The following is a 16,273-nucleotide window of genomic DNA, read 5'->3' on the forward strand; positions in this document are numbered from 1 at the left end:
CAGGCAAGCAAAATCTAAGAGTTATTTACCACTAAACAAGCCCTACAAGAAATATTAAAGGGAACTCTTTGAGCAGGAAGGAAAGACGAAGAGTAAGAAAAGTAGGACACACAAAAGCAGTAAAGATAAGTATATCTGTAAAAATCAGTTAATGGATTCACAAAATAAAAGGATGTAAAATATGACACCATATACCTAAAACGAAGAGGAATAAAAATGTGTTCAAACTTAAGCGACCATCAACATAATATACGCTGATATATACAGAAGATGTTATATACAAACCTAATGGTAACCACAAATCAAAACCCAGTTAGTAGATAAGCAAAAGATAAAGAGAAAGGAATCTAAGTTATATCACAAAGGAAACCAACAAACCATGAAAGAGAGCAAGAGAAGAAAGGATCAGAGAAAAACTACAAAAACAACCACAAAACAAGTAAAAAGGCAAGTAACATATCTGTCAGTACTTACTTTGAATGTAAATGGACTAAATGCTCCAAGCAAAAGACATAGGGTGACAAAATGGATTAAAAAATAAAACAAAACAAGACCCATGGGGCACCTGGGAGTCTCAGTCCGTTAATCTTCGGACTCTAGATTTTGGCTCAGGTCATGATCTCACAGTTCATGAGGTTGAACCCTGCATTGGGCTCCATGCTGACAGCATGGAGCCTGCTTGGAATTCTCTGTCTCCTCCTCTCTCTGTACCTGTCCCTTTCTCAAAATAGATTAAAAAAAAAAATTGCCTCTATCCTGCCTACAAGAGACTCATTTCAGACCAAAAGAAACCTGCAGATTGAAAGTGAGGGGATGCAGAAACATTTATCATGCAACTGAATGTGAAAAGAAAGCTGGGGTAGCAGTGTACTTATGTCAGACAAAATAGATGTTAAAACAAAGACTATAACGAGACAAAGAAGGACACTATATAATCATTAAGGGGAGAATCCAATAAGAAAATATAACAATTATAAATATTTATGCATCCAACACGGGAGCACCCAAATACATAAAACAGTTAATAACAAATATAAAGGAACTAATGAATAGTAATACAATAATAGTAGGGGGCTTGAACATCTTACTTACATCAATGGACAGATCATCTAAACAAAATCAAAGAAACGGTGGCTTTGAATGACACACTGGACCAGATGGATTTAACAGATATAATCAGAACATTCTGTCTATCCTAAAACAGCCCAATATACATTCTTTTCAAATGTACATGGCACATCGTCAAGAATAGCACATATTAGGCCACAAAACAAGTCTCAACAAGTTCAAAAAGATCAAAGTCATACCATGCATCTTTTATGACCACAACACTGTGAAACTAGAAATAAACCACAAGAAAAAAATCTGGGAAGAGCACAAATGCATGGAGGTTAAATAACATACTACTAAACAATGAATTGGTCAACCAAGAAATCAAAGAAGAAATAAAAAATTACATGGAGGGAAATGAAAATTGCTCCCTCAAAAAGCAAGAAAAATCTCAAATAAATAACCTAACCTTACATCTAAAGAAGCTAGGAAAATAACAAACAAAACCCCAAACCAGCAGAAGGAAGGAAATAATAAAGATTAGAGCAGATATAAATAATATAGAAACTTAAAAAACAATATAACAGATCAGTTACACCAGGGGCTGGCTCTTTGAAAAGATCACCAAAATTGGTAAACCTCTGATCCAGGCTCATTTAAAAAATAAAAATAAAAAGAGGACTCAAAGTCACAAGTGAAAGAGGAGAAATAACAACCAACAGTACAGAAACTCAATTTTAAGAGAATATTTTGAAAAACTATATGTCAACAAATTGGACAACCTAGAGAAATTAGTAAATTCCTAAAAACATATCACCTCCCAAAACTGAAGCAGGGAAGAGATAGGAAATTTGAACAAAGTGATTACCAGCAATGAAAATTGTATCAGTACTCAAAAAACTCCCAACAAACAAAATCAGATAAAGATATCACAAAAAGAACTATAGGCCAATATATCTCTGATGAAGATAGATGCAGAGATCCTCAACAAAATATTAGCAAATCAAATCCAACAGTACATTAAAACCATCATTATCAAGTGGGATTTATTGCTGGGATGCAAGGATGATTCAGTATTCGCAAATCAATCAACATGATACATCACATCAATAAGAGAAAGGATAAGAATGATATGATCATTTCAATAAGTTCAGAAAAAGCATTCAATAAAGTACAACATCATTCATGATAAAAACCGCCAACAAGGCAGGTTTAGAGGGAACATACCTCAACGTAATAAAGGCCACATATGAAAAACCCACAGCTAACATCATACTCAGTGGGGAAAAACAGAGCTTTCCCCCTAAGGTCAGGAGTAAGACAAGGATGTCTACTCTCACCACTTTTATTCAACATAGTACTGGAAATCCTAGCAACAGCAATCAGACAAAAAGAAATAAAAGACATCCATATTGGTTAAGGAAGAAGTAAAACTTCCACTATTTGCAGGTGACATGATACTCTATAGAGAAGCCAAAAAACTCCACCAAAAAAGTACTAAAGCTGATAAATGAATTCAGTAAAGTTGCAGGATATAAAAACAATGTACAGAAATCTGTTGCATTTCTATGTACTAATAATGAAGCAGCAGAATAAGAAATTAATAAAACAATCCAATTTGTCGTTGCACCAAAAATAATAAAATAGCTAGGAATAAACTTATCCAAAGAGGTGAAATTCTTAATATTCTGAAAACCATAAAACAAGGATGAAAGAAATTGAATACGATGCAAAGAAATGAAAAGACATTCCATACTCACTGATTGAAAGAACAAATAATGTCAAGATATCTATACTACCCAAAGGAATCCACAGATTTAATGCAATTGCTAACAACATACCAACAGCATTTTTCACAGAACTAGAACAAGCAATCCTAAAATCTGTGTGGAACCACAAAAGATCCCAAATAGCCAAAGCAATCTTAGAAACAAAACTGAAGGTATTTTAGACTTCAGGTTGTATTGCAAGCTATAGTAATCAAAAACAATATGGCCCTGGCACAAATAAACACACAGATCAATGGAATAGAATGAGAAGCCCAGAAATAAACCCACAATGATATGGTCAGTTGATCAACAAAGGAAGCAGGAATTCACAATGGGAAAAAGGTAGTCTCTTCATCAAATGGTGTTGGGAGAACTAAACTGCTACGTGCAGAAGAAGGAAACTGGATGACTTTATCACTCTACACACAAAAATAAACTCAAGATGGATTAAAGACCTAGATGTGAGACCTGAAACTATAAAAATCCTAGAAGAGCACAGTCAGTAATGTCTCTGACTTTGGTCCTAGCAACATTTTTCTAGATATGTCTCCTGAGGCATGGGAAACAAAAGCAAAAATAAACTATTGGGACTACATAAAGATAAAAATCTTCTGCACAGCAAAGGAAACAACCAACAAAACTAAATGACAACCGGCTGAATGGGAGAAGATATTTGCACATGACATATTCAAGAAACAATATCCAAAATATATAAAGAACTTACACAGCCCAATACCAAAAGGATAATCCAATTAAATGGGCAGGAGACATGAACAGACATTTCTTCAAAGAAGACCTGCAGATGGCCAACAGACACATGATACAATGCTCCCTATCATTTATCATCAGGGAAATGCAAATCACAACTTCACTGCTCTATTACCTCACACGTGTCAGAATAGCTAAAATCAAAATTTCAAGAAATAACCAGTGTTGGCAAGGATGTGTAGAAAAAGGGACCCTTGTGCACTGTTGGTGGGAATCCAAACTGGTGCAGCCACTGTGGAAGACAATATGTAGGTTCCTCAAAAAGTTAAAAATAGAAGCACCCTACAATCCATTAAATGCACTACTGGGTATTTACTCAAAGAGTACAAAACCACTACTTTGAAGGGATACATGCACCCCATGTTTATTTATGCATTGTTTATAATAGCCAAACTATGGAAGCAGCCCAAGTGTCCATTGATAGAAGAATGGATAAAGAAGATGTGATTCATATATATGAATGTGTGTGTATGTAATGGAATATTTTTCAACCATATAAAAAGAATGAAATCTTGCCATTTGCAACAACATTAATGGACATAGAGAATATAATGCTAAGTGAAATAAGCCAGTTAGAGAAAGACAAATACCAAAGGATTTCATTCATATGTGGAATTTAAGAAACAAAACAAATGAACAATGGAGAAAAAAATAAACCAAAAGCAAACTCTTAACTAGAAAGAACAGATTACCAGAGGGGAGGTGGGTAGGGGAATGGGTGAAATAGGTGTAGAGGATTAGGAGTGCACTTGATGAACACAGTAATGTATGGAATTGGTGTGTGGTCTGTGTTATACAGCTGAAACTAACATAGCATTGTATGTTAACAACACTGGAATTTAAGGGAAAAAAGGTGAAGGATTTTCTGGGGGATTTCAAAGTCCCTTTCTAGTTCGAACTTCAATGCATCTTATCTTTTAAAAAAATATATATGCAGTCACCCCTAACCTGTGTTTGTATCTAGAGTTTCAGAAAAGTAAAGTGACAGCATAAAACGTAAAATTCATATTTTGTGTGAAATGTCCAGTTGTAAAATCAAATTGCAATGCTTCAAGAATTTAACTGGAAAGTATAGACGCTCAACAATTTAAACCTTATTTAAAATGCTAAGAATGCCCTTTAATTTTCCCTCACTACACTAGTTAAGTAATAGTTAATTTAGATACATTTTCTCAGTGAACCCTCAGAATAATCGTGAGGAATTTTCTTTATAGAGTCATAGAAAGTAGAACTCAGCTTAAGCAGACTAACACTTATATATGACTAGATCATATGTTTGAAAAACTATGATCAGCTGTGAAAAGCTGGATAGACCTGGGTTCAAATCCTTGTTCTGAAACTTAATGGCAATGTTCTCTTGGGGAAGTTACTTAATTTCTCCTAAGCCTCTTCTATACGTGAGGATAATAAAAATAATGCCATATAAGATTATGATAATTTAAAGAACTATATTATGTAAACTACCTAATGCTATAACCTGGACCATGGATGCATGATAAATATTAACTCTTATTTAATGACTTGTCCCAGATCACCCAGCTTGTAAATCAGTGCATTTCTTATGATGTGATAAGTTCCAAGTAAAAATCCCTAAATTAAAAGTAACTTAAAGATCAGAACATTTGTAAAGTCAAGTAACAAAATAATACAGATCCCACCAATTTTCATGGTTACTTAAATGGTCATTTGGGTAACGGTGAAGTTCTCAGTTGGCTTTTCTGGAATCCTGTTAGCTGACCTTTGATGGTTACAAGATGTCTTCTTTAGTTCTATATGTCACATACTTGCATATTAGTTCCCAAAAGTAGGAAAAGGGCCTGGGGGTTTTTTTTTGTGGGTTTTTTTGTTTTTGTTTTTGTTTTTTTTTTTTTTGCATGCCTATTTTAAAAATCAAGAGCACTTTCCCAGAAATAACACAGACTTTTCTCACATTGTATTGGCTACATTTGGGTTCTTTGTCCCTCCTAAGCATAGTGGAATGGGATTAACCTGATTGGTTCAAACTAATCAAAATCTATCATTGGGTCAAAAGATAGGATGTACTTTCCTGAAATATGGGACTACATAGAACATGAGCACATGGACAGGAAATGCTTTGGGTAGTTGTTTTAGATCTATTGAAGCGTCACAAATAATTCTGAAAATTATTGGAAAATTCAAACATTTGCCAAATACTATTGTTAATATGATAGCACATAGACTACAAAAAGAAAATTACTTCTGGAATTGCACTAATCAGGATAGATTATACGTAATGTGCTTGCATTAAAATAAATGCTTTATCTTTTCTTTACATGCCTCCCATATATATTAAAAGTTACATCCTATTACAGTGCATTCCACAAGACTCTTAAGTTGCCTGATTATATATTGAATTTTATTTCTGTGACTATCCCATTTCTTAGGAATGGAAAAATGCCTTTACTATAGAGATTTTTGCTTGCAATTAGATCTTGTTTTATATATGAAAAATGGAATGATCTGATTACAATTAAGAAAAATTACCAAAAAAATACAAAAACACACACACACACAAAAAAAAAAAACTATATAAAAAGGGGCGCCTGGGTGGCGCAGTCGGTTAAGCGTCCGACTTCAGCCAGGTCACGATCTCGCGGTCCGTGAGTTCGAGCCCCGCATCGGGCTCTGGGCTGATGGCTCAGAGCCTGGAGCCTGTTTCCGATTCTGTGTCTCCCTCTCTCTCTGCCCCTCCCTGGTTCATGCTCTGTCTCTCTCTGTCCCAAAAATAAATAAAAACGTTGAAAAAAAAATTAAAAAAAAAAGAAAAATTACAAAATATTTAAAATATTTTTAAAGTAGGCACATAATTTTAACTTGATGCAGTAATCAAGAATTTACTATGTAGATTTTCCTAAAAGATAATATGTTTACCTCCAGTGGGGTTGTTTAATAAATAATATGGGCATAGTCCAACTTCACACTAGGGATAAACTCTTATCAGTTTTTTCATTCTTTTTAAAAATTCGGTATTTATTTATTTGAGAGACCAAAGTTTATACAATAGATACATTGCTTTGTGTTGTATAAATGACTGAATGAGTATGCTGTGAGTAGAATCATATGTAGAATTCATTTGTGAACTGAAATGGTCAGATGGATCTTGACAAAAGGCAGAGATCCTTCAAATTGTTTAGTCCAATAAGGTTAACACATTATTAAGGAGGCTTAAAAAAGTACTACACATATGAATAGATAACCTTACTTGTGGACTGGTGGTATTTAGTATCTAGTAGAGTTGTATCAAAAATGAATTTAAGAAACTGTGGTGGTGACTAATAGTACCATTGTAGTTTAGAGAAATAAATTAGATTTTGCAATTGTATTCTTTATGAACTGTATATTGCTGTATATTATACATTTATATACATAGTACTATGTTTATATACATAACATCATAGATAATGTGTTTATGGATAATGTAAGAGGTTCCCAAGGTTAATTTTTACTATTCAGAATTTTAGCTTTACTGACTAACTGTAGAACCCAGTCTGAATAAGTTGGGAAACTTCTGAATAGATGTGGATGTTTGCCCCTTTTTTTGTGGTACTGGTCTTTTACCCTTTAAGTGAGCCTATACTTTGTATGTATATGTATGTAGAGAATTATACTACTATAAAAATTTGTGGTTTTATTCAGGCAACTCGGTGTAACTGCCACCAAAAATTTAAAGAGGAAAAATGCACATATGCTGAAAAATATACTCAAACACCCTGGAGAAGAATTCCTGTAAGTAACATATGCCCTTAACCTCTTCTCATGTCATTTATTCTTTTGATGTTTGTTCCACTCTTTTTTACTCTAATCTAATAATTTTGAATCTGCCATGGCTGTATTTTTTTTTTTTTAGGTAAGTTGAGTTTTCTTGTCTCTTAGGTGTTTATGTGCTTTCTAAAGCTTCTCTGTGTGTCTTATATAATGAATGTGCATTCAATTGCTTTTCCGTTCTTCACACTATAGCCCGTTTTATTTGAGTGTCTAGTCTCCTCATTGCATGTATTTATGAGAGTAGTATTTCCTCATGCCCTAAAAGAAATGGAAATCCAAAAAATGCAATCTTCCCTCTTTAGCAGCATATAGCTCTTTGAAAATATATGATGTAGCATTTTATTTTGTTGTTGAAACTTTTCAAATATATTCTATCATTATAATTACTTAAATGTTGAGGTTATTAAGAAGTATAAATTTATTAAGATGCAGATTTGTAGGCATAGTTAGGGAATGGTTTCTTCTGAACAGTAGAAAGTAACCACGTGTTCCGTGCTTCTTGTTTTTTCAAAATATATTTAGTCTAAAATATACTGACCATAATTTAATCTGAGTTCTAAAACTCAGTTCAGGGTATGCCTGTGCCAGAGAATCATCACATGGCCATCTAGTCATCATGATCCTGTTGTAGGGTGCCAGCTAATAAATATTTTTTTGTTAAGGGAATGCCTTAGAAAGCCACCTTTGACGCTTCTTTTGCCTTACTTTAGCAGTGGAATCCTATTAACAAATGAACAAGGAACCATAGTGGTTAATATGATCAATAGTCCAATTTTTAAAGTTTAGCTATGGCTTTAAAGCTTACAAGATGCTTTTTTCATTTCATCTAATGAGTAATTTTTTGTGTGTGCTGTATATAAGGTATGATGCTAATAATTAGTTTATTCAACAAAAATGTGAGTCTCTCTTATCTCAGTTATTAGGGTCTTGCAGTAGAAGTAGGGAATTGGGGAAGGAAATACACAGACAAATAAGGATTCCTTCCTCCATTAGCAAGTGCTTATTAAAGGAACCGGTGATATGATATAAAGTGTAGTGAGTTCTATAAGGTTCCAAAGATTGGGAAAGACCAGTTGGAAGAATCAAGGAGCTTGGTGAAGAAGGCCAAGGTTGTAGTTGAAATCATAGAAAGTAAAAGATGCCAGTAGGCAGAGATGATATCATATTTCTTTAACGTCAAAGGGTGTGGAACCTTACCTGATGGAGGAAATTGGAAAATAAGATTATGCCTCTTGCTTCTAGATGGAGATTTGGGCTTTCCAGGTTTCTCCAGTTTCCTCACAGATATTTGTGCTTTCTGACACTGTTACTAAGAAGTTTGGTGATTTCAATAAGTGTAAGAAGTTCCATTTTCTCATCCTCATGGGAGTCTTTATACAACCTCTGTCTTTTTTGACCTTACTGTTCTGAAAACTGGCTATTAATCAGACAAAAGTAAATGGTGCAAAACAGTCCCAAGACATTGCTGAGTTAGTTATACTGTAATTTTGGGTGAAATGAAGGTCAGTTTTCTAGCATAGCACTCCTAACAAACTTAGGCTTCCTTGTCATCTGTTACTATAGGAATCACCTGGCTTAACACTTTTGTCTTATAGTTATCTAGTTAACAAAAATCAGGGAGATTAAATAACATATTAAAGTTTCCATAATTAAATGGTGGCTGAGATACTACTCTAACTTTAAGCTACTGACTGCTAGTTCAAGGTTCCTTCCCCCAAAGGCCTTGAAGGATTGAGAGAGGTTTTGCAGATTGAATGGGAGAAATATCCTTGACAAAAGGAACAGTACAAGTAAAGGTGATGAGGTAGGAAGATACATTTAGGCAGTAGTTAAGTACACGATTTTGGCTACAACACAGTTTTATTTATTTTAAGGAAATAGTTGAAGTTGGTGTTAAAGCCCATTTGAAAATAGAATTCAAATTTTTATCCAGGAATTACTGGAAAAGTAATTTTACTGAGTAGTATTTAAATACGTAGTTACATATATTTATTTACATAGTTAAATAATAATTATTAGTTATTAACATTAAATATTGTATTTATTCTCTGATTTTTCTTTTCCTTTTGGACTTAGGATTCATTTGAAATAAATTCTTTTAGAAACCATTTATTATAATAATAAAGATTTTCTTCTCTCTTCTAAAAGTTACACTTGATTCTACGTGTTCTGTTTTTAGAAGGAACCCAACATATTTAAACAAGATGTTGATGATGGGGAGGTACAATGGGAATCTTCTTTGGCAACAATGAGTTTGTTAGGTAGTGATTTGGGGGTATCAAAACATGTTATATTTAAAAATCTCCAAGGTAACATTTTTTGATCTGGCTAAGCTTATGGAAGATTGCAAGTTATAGTCTGAGTCCTTGGTTCTTCACCATTCTGTGAATATCTTGGGAAATTTAAATATGCTTCTTGACACTGTCTGAGTTAGTTGAGGATCTGAAGCAGAATCTACTTCAGAGATTTGTGCGGGATATGTAAGCATGTCCTCTGAACATTTCCTGGTATCAGAGGAAGAAATCTGGTTGTAGTAGAAAGGAGAGAAGGATGGTAGAGAAGAGAGAGATACTGTGTATAATACAGCCATTCATGAAGTGGAAAGAAACATGAAAAGAAATAGACACTTTGGGAAGAAATGAAGGAAAATAAAGAAGATGGATTTTAGAAATAGGGAGGGAAAGAAAGAGGGAAAAGGAGATAAGAATGAGCTGTACCAGAAGATGGTACCTTCAAAGGAGAGCGGATACGTCTGCTTTTGCTGAAATATTCTCATCTGAGGGACAAAATACCCAGATAAAGGTGGTGAAACGGGTAATGTGGAAAGAACAACAATGTGGAAGGTATCTAATCACTTACACAAAAGTAGTTGAAGACTAGAAATACTAGTAAAATAGTGATTATGTTAGAAACCAAGATTAATTTTAAATCCCTAAACTTGACAAAAGTTTATTTTTAAAGATAGTAGGACATTATTGTATACAAGTATATTCTTATGAATAGCATTATCTTGGGTTGTTCCTATCATAACTATTTACAAAATAGAAAAGATAAAATTGGAGATCTTTATCACAGACCCATCACAAAAGTCATGTCAACCGTTTATAATTTTCAAAGGAAAAGTAGTTTGTCTAGTTCCTAGCAGCATGATATATGTAACTATTAGAGAACTCCACTCCCTCCCTTTTTTTTCTTGCTTGGGAGAGAAGATGAAAAATTAAATGAAAGGAACATTACAACCTAAAGGTTTGTCTTAAGAGGACACTCTCCTAAGTCCTTTTTCTTTTACGCTATGCCTTCCTGATTTGGGAGTGGGCAGCATAATTATTAGTTAATTTTTACGTGAGAATAATGACCTGATTTTATACTTTGGTATGCCATTTTCTCCCAATTGGGTAAGTGTTATATTATTACTCCTATATATTTCTGAAGGGAATTAAAGGATTTGTTTCTTTGTAGAGTTCTTTTATTTATTTATATTCACTAATTGCTTATATATAATGTATGCCACTAGAAGTATTTTAAGTGAAATATACACATACTTTGGTGTTTAAACAAATAATTAGGGGCGCCTGGGTGGCTCATTCGGTTGAGCGTCCGACTTAGGCTCAGGTCATGATCTCGCGGTCCGTGAGTTCGAGCCCTGCGTCAGGCTCTGGGCTGACAGCTCAGAGCCTGGAGCCTGTTTCAGATTCTGTGTCTCCCTCTCTCTGACCCTCCCCCGTTCATGCTCTCTCTCTCTCTCTGTCTCAAAAATAAATAAACATTAAAAAAATTTTAAATAATTACAATGTGATCATATAACTATTTTTAAATTGTTAATGTTAGTCATTTTTAGATATTGACCATTGAATATGGCCTGTGTTCCAGTGACCCAAATGCTAACAGGAGCCACCTGTATAGCTGAGACATCACATTCTAGCTGCATGTATTTATGGCAACACAATAAGAATTCTATTATGTGTATCTTTACACTGATTTTTAAACAGTTACACTATAACTTTCGTGGACACATCTGAAACCATTAACTGAAAAATAGAATTGTTTTTCAAGGCTAAGAACAAATTAAATATGACTATCTTAGCAACTGAGTGACTTATCTAGTTGTAAATTTAAGGGTATTTAAATCTGTGCCCTCCAGTACCAAATGCCAGAATTATAAAAGGAAGTTTTAAAACTTTGTTTAAAGTATCCACTGATAGAAGCGAAGTTTACCTATACTATAGTTAAAAAAACAAATGATACCACCAAAGTTTTCTACTACTGGGATCCATTTCATTTGTGTGATATAGAATTTTAATTTACTGACTTGTACATCAAGGGTGTAGGCAGGACATAAAGAGATTTTGCTCTTAGAAATTTAATGATAGCAATTAGTGAGAAATGGATGATCCTATTAGGTTTCTCGAAGCAAATGATCAGGGCATCTGGGTGGCTTAGTCAGCTTAGCATCTGATCCCAGCATCATGGGATCGAGCCCCACATTAGGCTCCACACTGAATGTGGAGCCTGCTGAAGATTCTCTCTCTTTGGTCTTCTCTGCCCCTTTCTCCTTCTGTCTCTCTGTCTCTCTGTCTCTCTCTCTCAAAAAACAAACAAAAAAAAAGCATCTTGATCAAATCAGTCTTTCAGATGAAATTAATCAGGAGAAATTAGCTAGAGATGTAGATTAAGAGCATAGGGGGGACTTGAGTGTATGGACACAAATCTTTACTGATAAAGCTTTATCTACTAGGAAAGCTCACTGTTGCAGTGCCAAGTGCTACAAATCCTTTGGGAGCAAGTAAGTTTCCTAAGGAAGTTTCCTAAGCTCTCCCAGAAGAGGGAGAAATAAGCAAACTAATCATGAATCAGGAAAAGTTTTATCTCCTCATTGCTAAGATAAAAATCCCCCACACTCTTAACTTCAGGTGGAAAGTCTTGTGTGTTCTCACCTCTGCATTAAGAAAAAGCTGTTTGAAGGGAGAGCTACAAGTGTTCTGACAGAATTGGCTCACAGTTCCTTGCCTTATCCCACACAGAGTTCACACAAAATGGTTGTTCTGTTTTTTAAGTTTATCTATTTATTTGAGGAGAGAGAGAGAGAGCAAAGGAAGGGACGGAGGGTGAGGAGAGGATCCCAAGCAGGCTTCGTGCTGTCAGTGAGCTAGACATGGGGCTCAATCTCACCAACGGTGAGATCATGATCTGAGCAAAAATCAAGAGTCGGATGTCCAACCAACTGAGCCACTCATGCGGCCCTCACACAAATGTTTTTATGTAAAGACTTGGTCTCAGTAGGCTTTATCTTGAGAAAAATGAAGTTGCCTCTAAAACCCTGAGTTCAGACACTTCTGTTTTTCAGGGTTTTTTTTTTCCTTATTTTGTTTTTGTTTCTGTTTTTTTTATGTCCCACCAATTTTAAAGTGTAATCAGAATATCATGCATATTATTAAACTATTTGTCAGATATCCCAGGCATGTTTTTCTATAAGTAGATTTTATTTTTCCCTTTGGATAGAATATATTCATATGCATACCTACTGCTCTTAGTTTTTATACACAACCATTGTGGTTTCTCTAGCAGAAAGCATCTCATATCTACCATTTCGTCTTAAAAGTCATCAGAAGATTTAAAGTAGATTTCGATGAGCAAAAGGTACTTTCTTGGTTAGAGCTTAGGGAACTTCATGACTTCATGGCATCAACTAAGACAGAATTAGGCCCTTGCTGCCTTCTAGATTAGTGCCCCAGTAGAAATATACTGTGACCCACATTTGTAAATGTCCTAGTATCCAAATTAGAGTGAAAACGGAACAAGCACATTTAATTTTTTTAAGTTTATTTATTTATTTTGAGAGAGAGAGAGAGAGCACACACATGAGAGGTGTGAGGGGAAGGGCAGAGAGAGGAGAGAGAGACAATCTCAAGCAGACTCCACACTGCCACAGGGACGCTATCAATGCGGGGTTCAATCTCACAAAACTGTGAGATCATGACCTGAGCTGAAATCCAGAGTCATACACCTAACCAACTGAGCCACCCAGGCCCCCTGTGGAATTAATTTTAATAAAACATTTTATTAAGCCAAGAGTACTATTTGAGCATGAAAGCAATATAAAGAAGATATTGAGATATTTTACATTCTGATTTTTTATTTTTTACTGGTACTAAGTCTTTGACATTTGGGGGGTATTTTGCATTTAGAGTACATTTCCTTTCAGACCAGCCATAATTCAGTTCTGTGTGGAGGTCATTGGATTAGGCTTTAAACCTGAACCAAGTAGCAGGAATTGACCAAATAAATAAATAAATAAATAAATAAATAGTACATTCCTTCAGCTTTTAAACCATAGAGCCATTTATTCATTCATTCAGTGAACTTTGATTAGTTTGTTCTATATTTCAGTCCCAGTGTGCTAAGGGTTTTGGATGCTAAATCAAAGACATTGCCTGATTCTTAGTTTATGATATTCATGAGCAGATAGCAAAGGACACCTGAGAGGACAGGAGAATGAGGCTCTTCTTCTGGACCAGAGGATAGTGGACATGTGTTCCAGATTTGGGGACTAGACCTTCTGGCTTTCAACTCCATCATACAATTTCCATGACTAACGGCAGACTTCAGTTCAGGAGTGTAGTGTGTTCCAGCACTCACTGCTGGAACAGCTCCATGCGTTTGGGAACTTGCTTTGCTTCTGCTGTCTTTTTGCTGAAGATCAGGTCTCTCACCCTTTCCTTACATCTTATAAATCCTAAATCTTCTAAGTTTCTAAGTTAGGTTCTTCTCTACAAGTTCTCTTTTGTTGTGGAAACACTACTAATAGGTATAGAATCATGGGGAGCCAGTGCCTACTCTTAGTGCTGCTGCTTAGTGTTGCTCAGATATCTGTTGTTTCTGAAGTTACCTGATCTCAAGGTTTAGTTAGTCGTGTATTTATTTTATAGCTAATTCAGTTGTTTACTGTTAAAAGGAGTACATAGTCTTTCTTATTTTCATACTCAGGGAAATTACCTTTATAAAGATGAGAATATCTTTAAACATGTTTTCTTTCTCTCCCTATCAATGTAATCATCATTTTAAATAGTTTTCCTCTGTATTACTCTAAAGTGCATTATGGTTTTATTCTTTTTTTTTACTTTTTATTTTAAATACTCACAGATTATAAAAAGTTACAAAAATAGTACAGAAAGATCCCTTGTATGGTTCACCCATTATCCCACAATGGTTACACTTTATGTAGTTACAATACAATATCAAACCCAGGAAACTGACATTAGTATTTTTGTAGTTCTATGCCATTTTATTACTGCTTAGATTCCAGCAACAACCACCATATTTAAGATACAGAATTATTGTGCCACTATGAAGTTTTGCCTTGTGTGCTACCTTTTAAGAGTCAGGACCATTCCCTTCCTCTACCATTCCTAACTCCTGGCAGCCACTATCTGTTTTTCCATACCTTTAATTTGGTGATTTCAAGAATTTTATGTAAGTGATATTATATAGTGTGTGACCTTTTGAGATTGGCTTTTTAAAAAATTTTCTAAAATATGATTTTATTTTTTGAGAGACAGAGCACGAGTAGGGGAGGGGCAGAGAAAGGGGGAAACACAGAATTCAAAGCAGACTTCAGGCTCTGAGCTGTCAGCACAGAGCCTGATGCGGGGCTTGAACCCATGAAGATCATGAACTGAGCCAAAGTCAGACGCTCAACCAGCTGAGCCACCCAGGCACCCTGAGATTGACTTTTTTCACTCAGCATAAGGAAATTCATCCAAGAAGTTGTGTCTATCAGTAATTTGCTCCTTTTTATTGCCAAGTAGTATTCCATGATATGGATGTTCTATAGTTTGTTTAACCACTTTATCTATTGAAAGACATCTTGATCATTTCCAGTTTTGGGCTATTACAAATAAAGCTGCTGCGAGTATTTGTGTAGAGGAAATTTTCATTTCTCTGGGATAAATGCCCAGAGTGTGCATTCTGGGTCATATGGTAACTCTGTATTTAGTTCTCAAAGAAACTCCCAAACTGCTTATCAGAACAACTGCTGGAACGGATTCTCATCAACATTGTATGAGAGATATAGTTTCTCTGCATATTTTTTTAAATGTATCTATTTATTTTTGAGAGAGAGACAGTACGAGTGGGGGAGGGGCAGAGAAAGGAAGAGAGAGAATCCCAAGCAGGCTCTGCACTGTCTGTGCAGAGCCCAACATGGGGCTTGAACTCACGAAACTGTGGGATCATGACCTGAGCCAAAATCAAGAGTCAGACACTTAACTGACAGCCTCCCAGGTGCCCCTGGTTTCTCTACATCTTTATTAGTATTTAGCAGTGTTATTTTTTTAATTTTAGCCATTCTGCTAAGTGTCTAGTGATATATCAGTGTGGTTTTAATTTCTATTTCCATAATGGCTAATGGCGCTAATGTCTTTTGTGTATTTAACTTGCCATTTTCTTCTTGAAATACATCTTCATGTCTTCCCATTTTGTAACTCGATTTTTAATTTTTTTAATGTTGAATTTTGAGAGTTCTTGATATATTATCCATGTCCTTACATAAGAGTAAAATATGTGGTTTGCAAGAATTTTCCCCTTATTGGGGAAATCTTCCTCACAGAGTAATTCAAGAGTAAAATATCTTAATTTTGATGAAGTCCAATTTATGAATATTTTTTGTCTTTCATGGATTGTGCTTTTTGTGTTATGCCTAAATGTTTCACCAAGGCCAAGACGTTGAAAAGTTTGTTTCCATCGAAGATGTTTATACTTCTACATTCTGCATTTGAATCTGTGATCCATCTTGACTTAATTTTTATGTAAGATATGAGGTTTAGGTCAAGGTTCATTATTTTCCTTCCAGTATCCAGTTGCTTTGCACCATTTGTTAAAAAAGACTATACTTTCTATGGGGC

At 34.9% G+C, this 16,273-nt stretch overlaps 1 protein-coding gene across 10 annotated transcripts in view; it reads left to right on the forward strand.

Annotated features, from left to right (window-relative positions):
* CCSER2 (coiled-coil serine rich protein 2) overlaps positions 1-16,273 on the forward strand; it is a 196,434-nt gene that overhangs the window by 155,460 nt on the left and 24,701 nt on the right. For 9 of the 10 annotated variants that reach the window (XM_045040228.1, XM_045040227.1, XM_045040229.1 and 6 more), the window contains one exon: positions 7,245-7,334. In XM_045040228.1, coding sequence (XP_044896163.1) covers positions 7,245-7,334 — 90 coding nt within the window. Of the gene's footprint in view, positions 1-7,244; positions 7,335-16,273 lie in introns of those variants that run through there. The other variant, XR_006587056.1, reaches the window with a different exon arrangement.

This window comes from Felis catus, chromosome D2 (assembly GCF_018350175.1).
Source record: "Felis catus isolate Fca126 chromosome D2, F.catus_Fca126_mat1.0, whole genome shotgun sequence".
In the NCBI taxonomy this organism is placed as follows: domain Eukaryota; kingdom Metazoa; phylum Chordata; class Mammalia; order Carnivora; family Felidae; genus Felis; species Felis catus.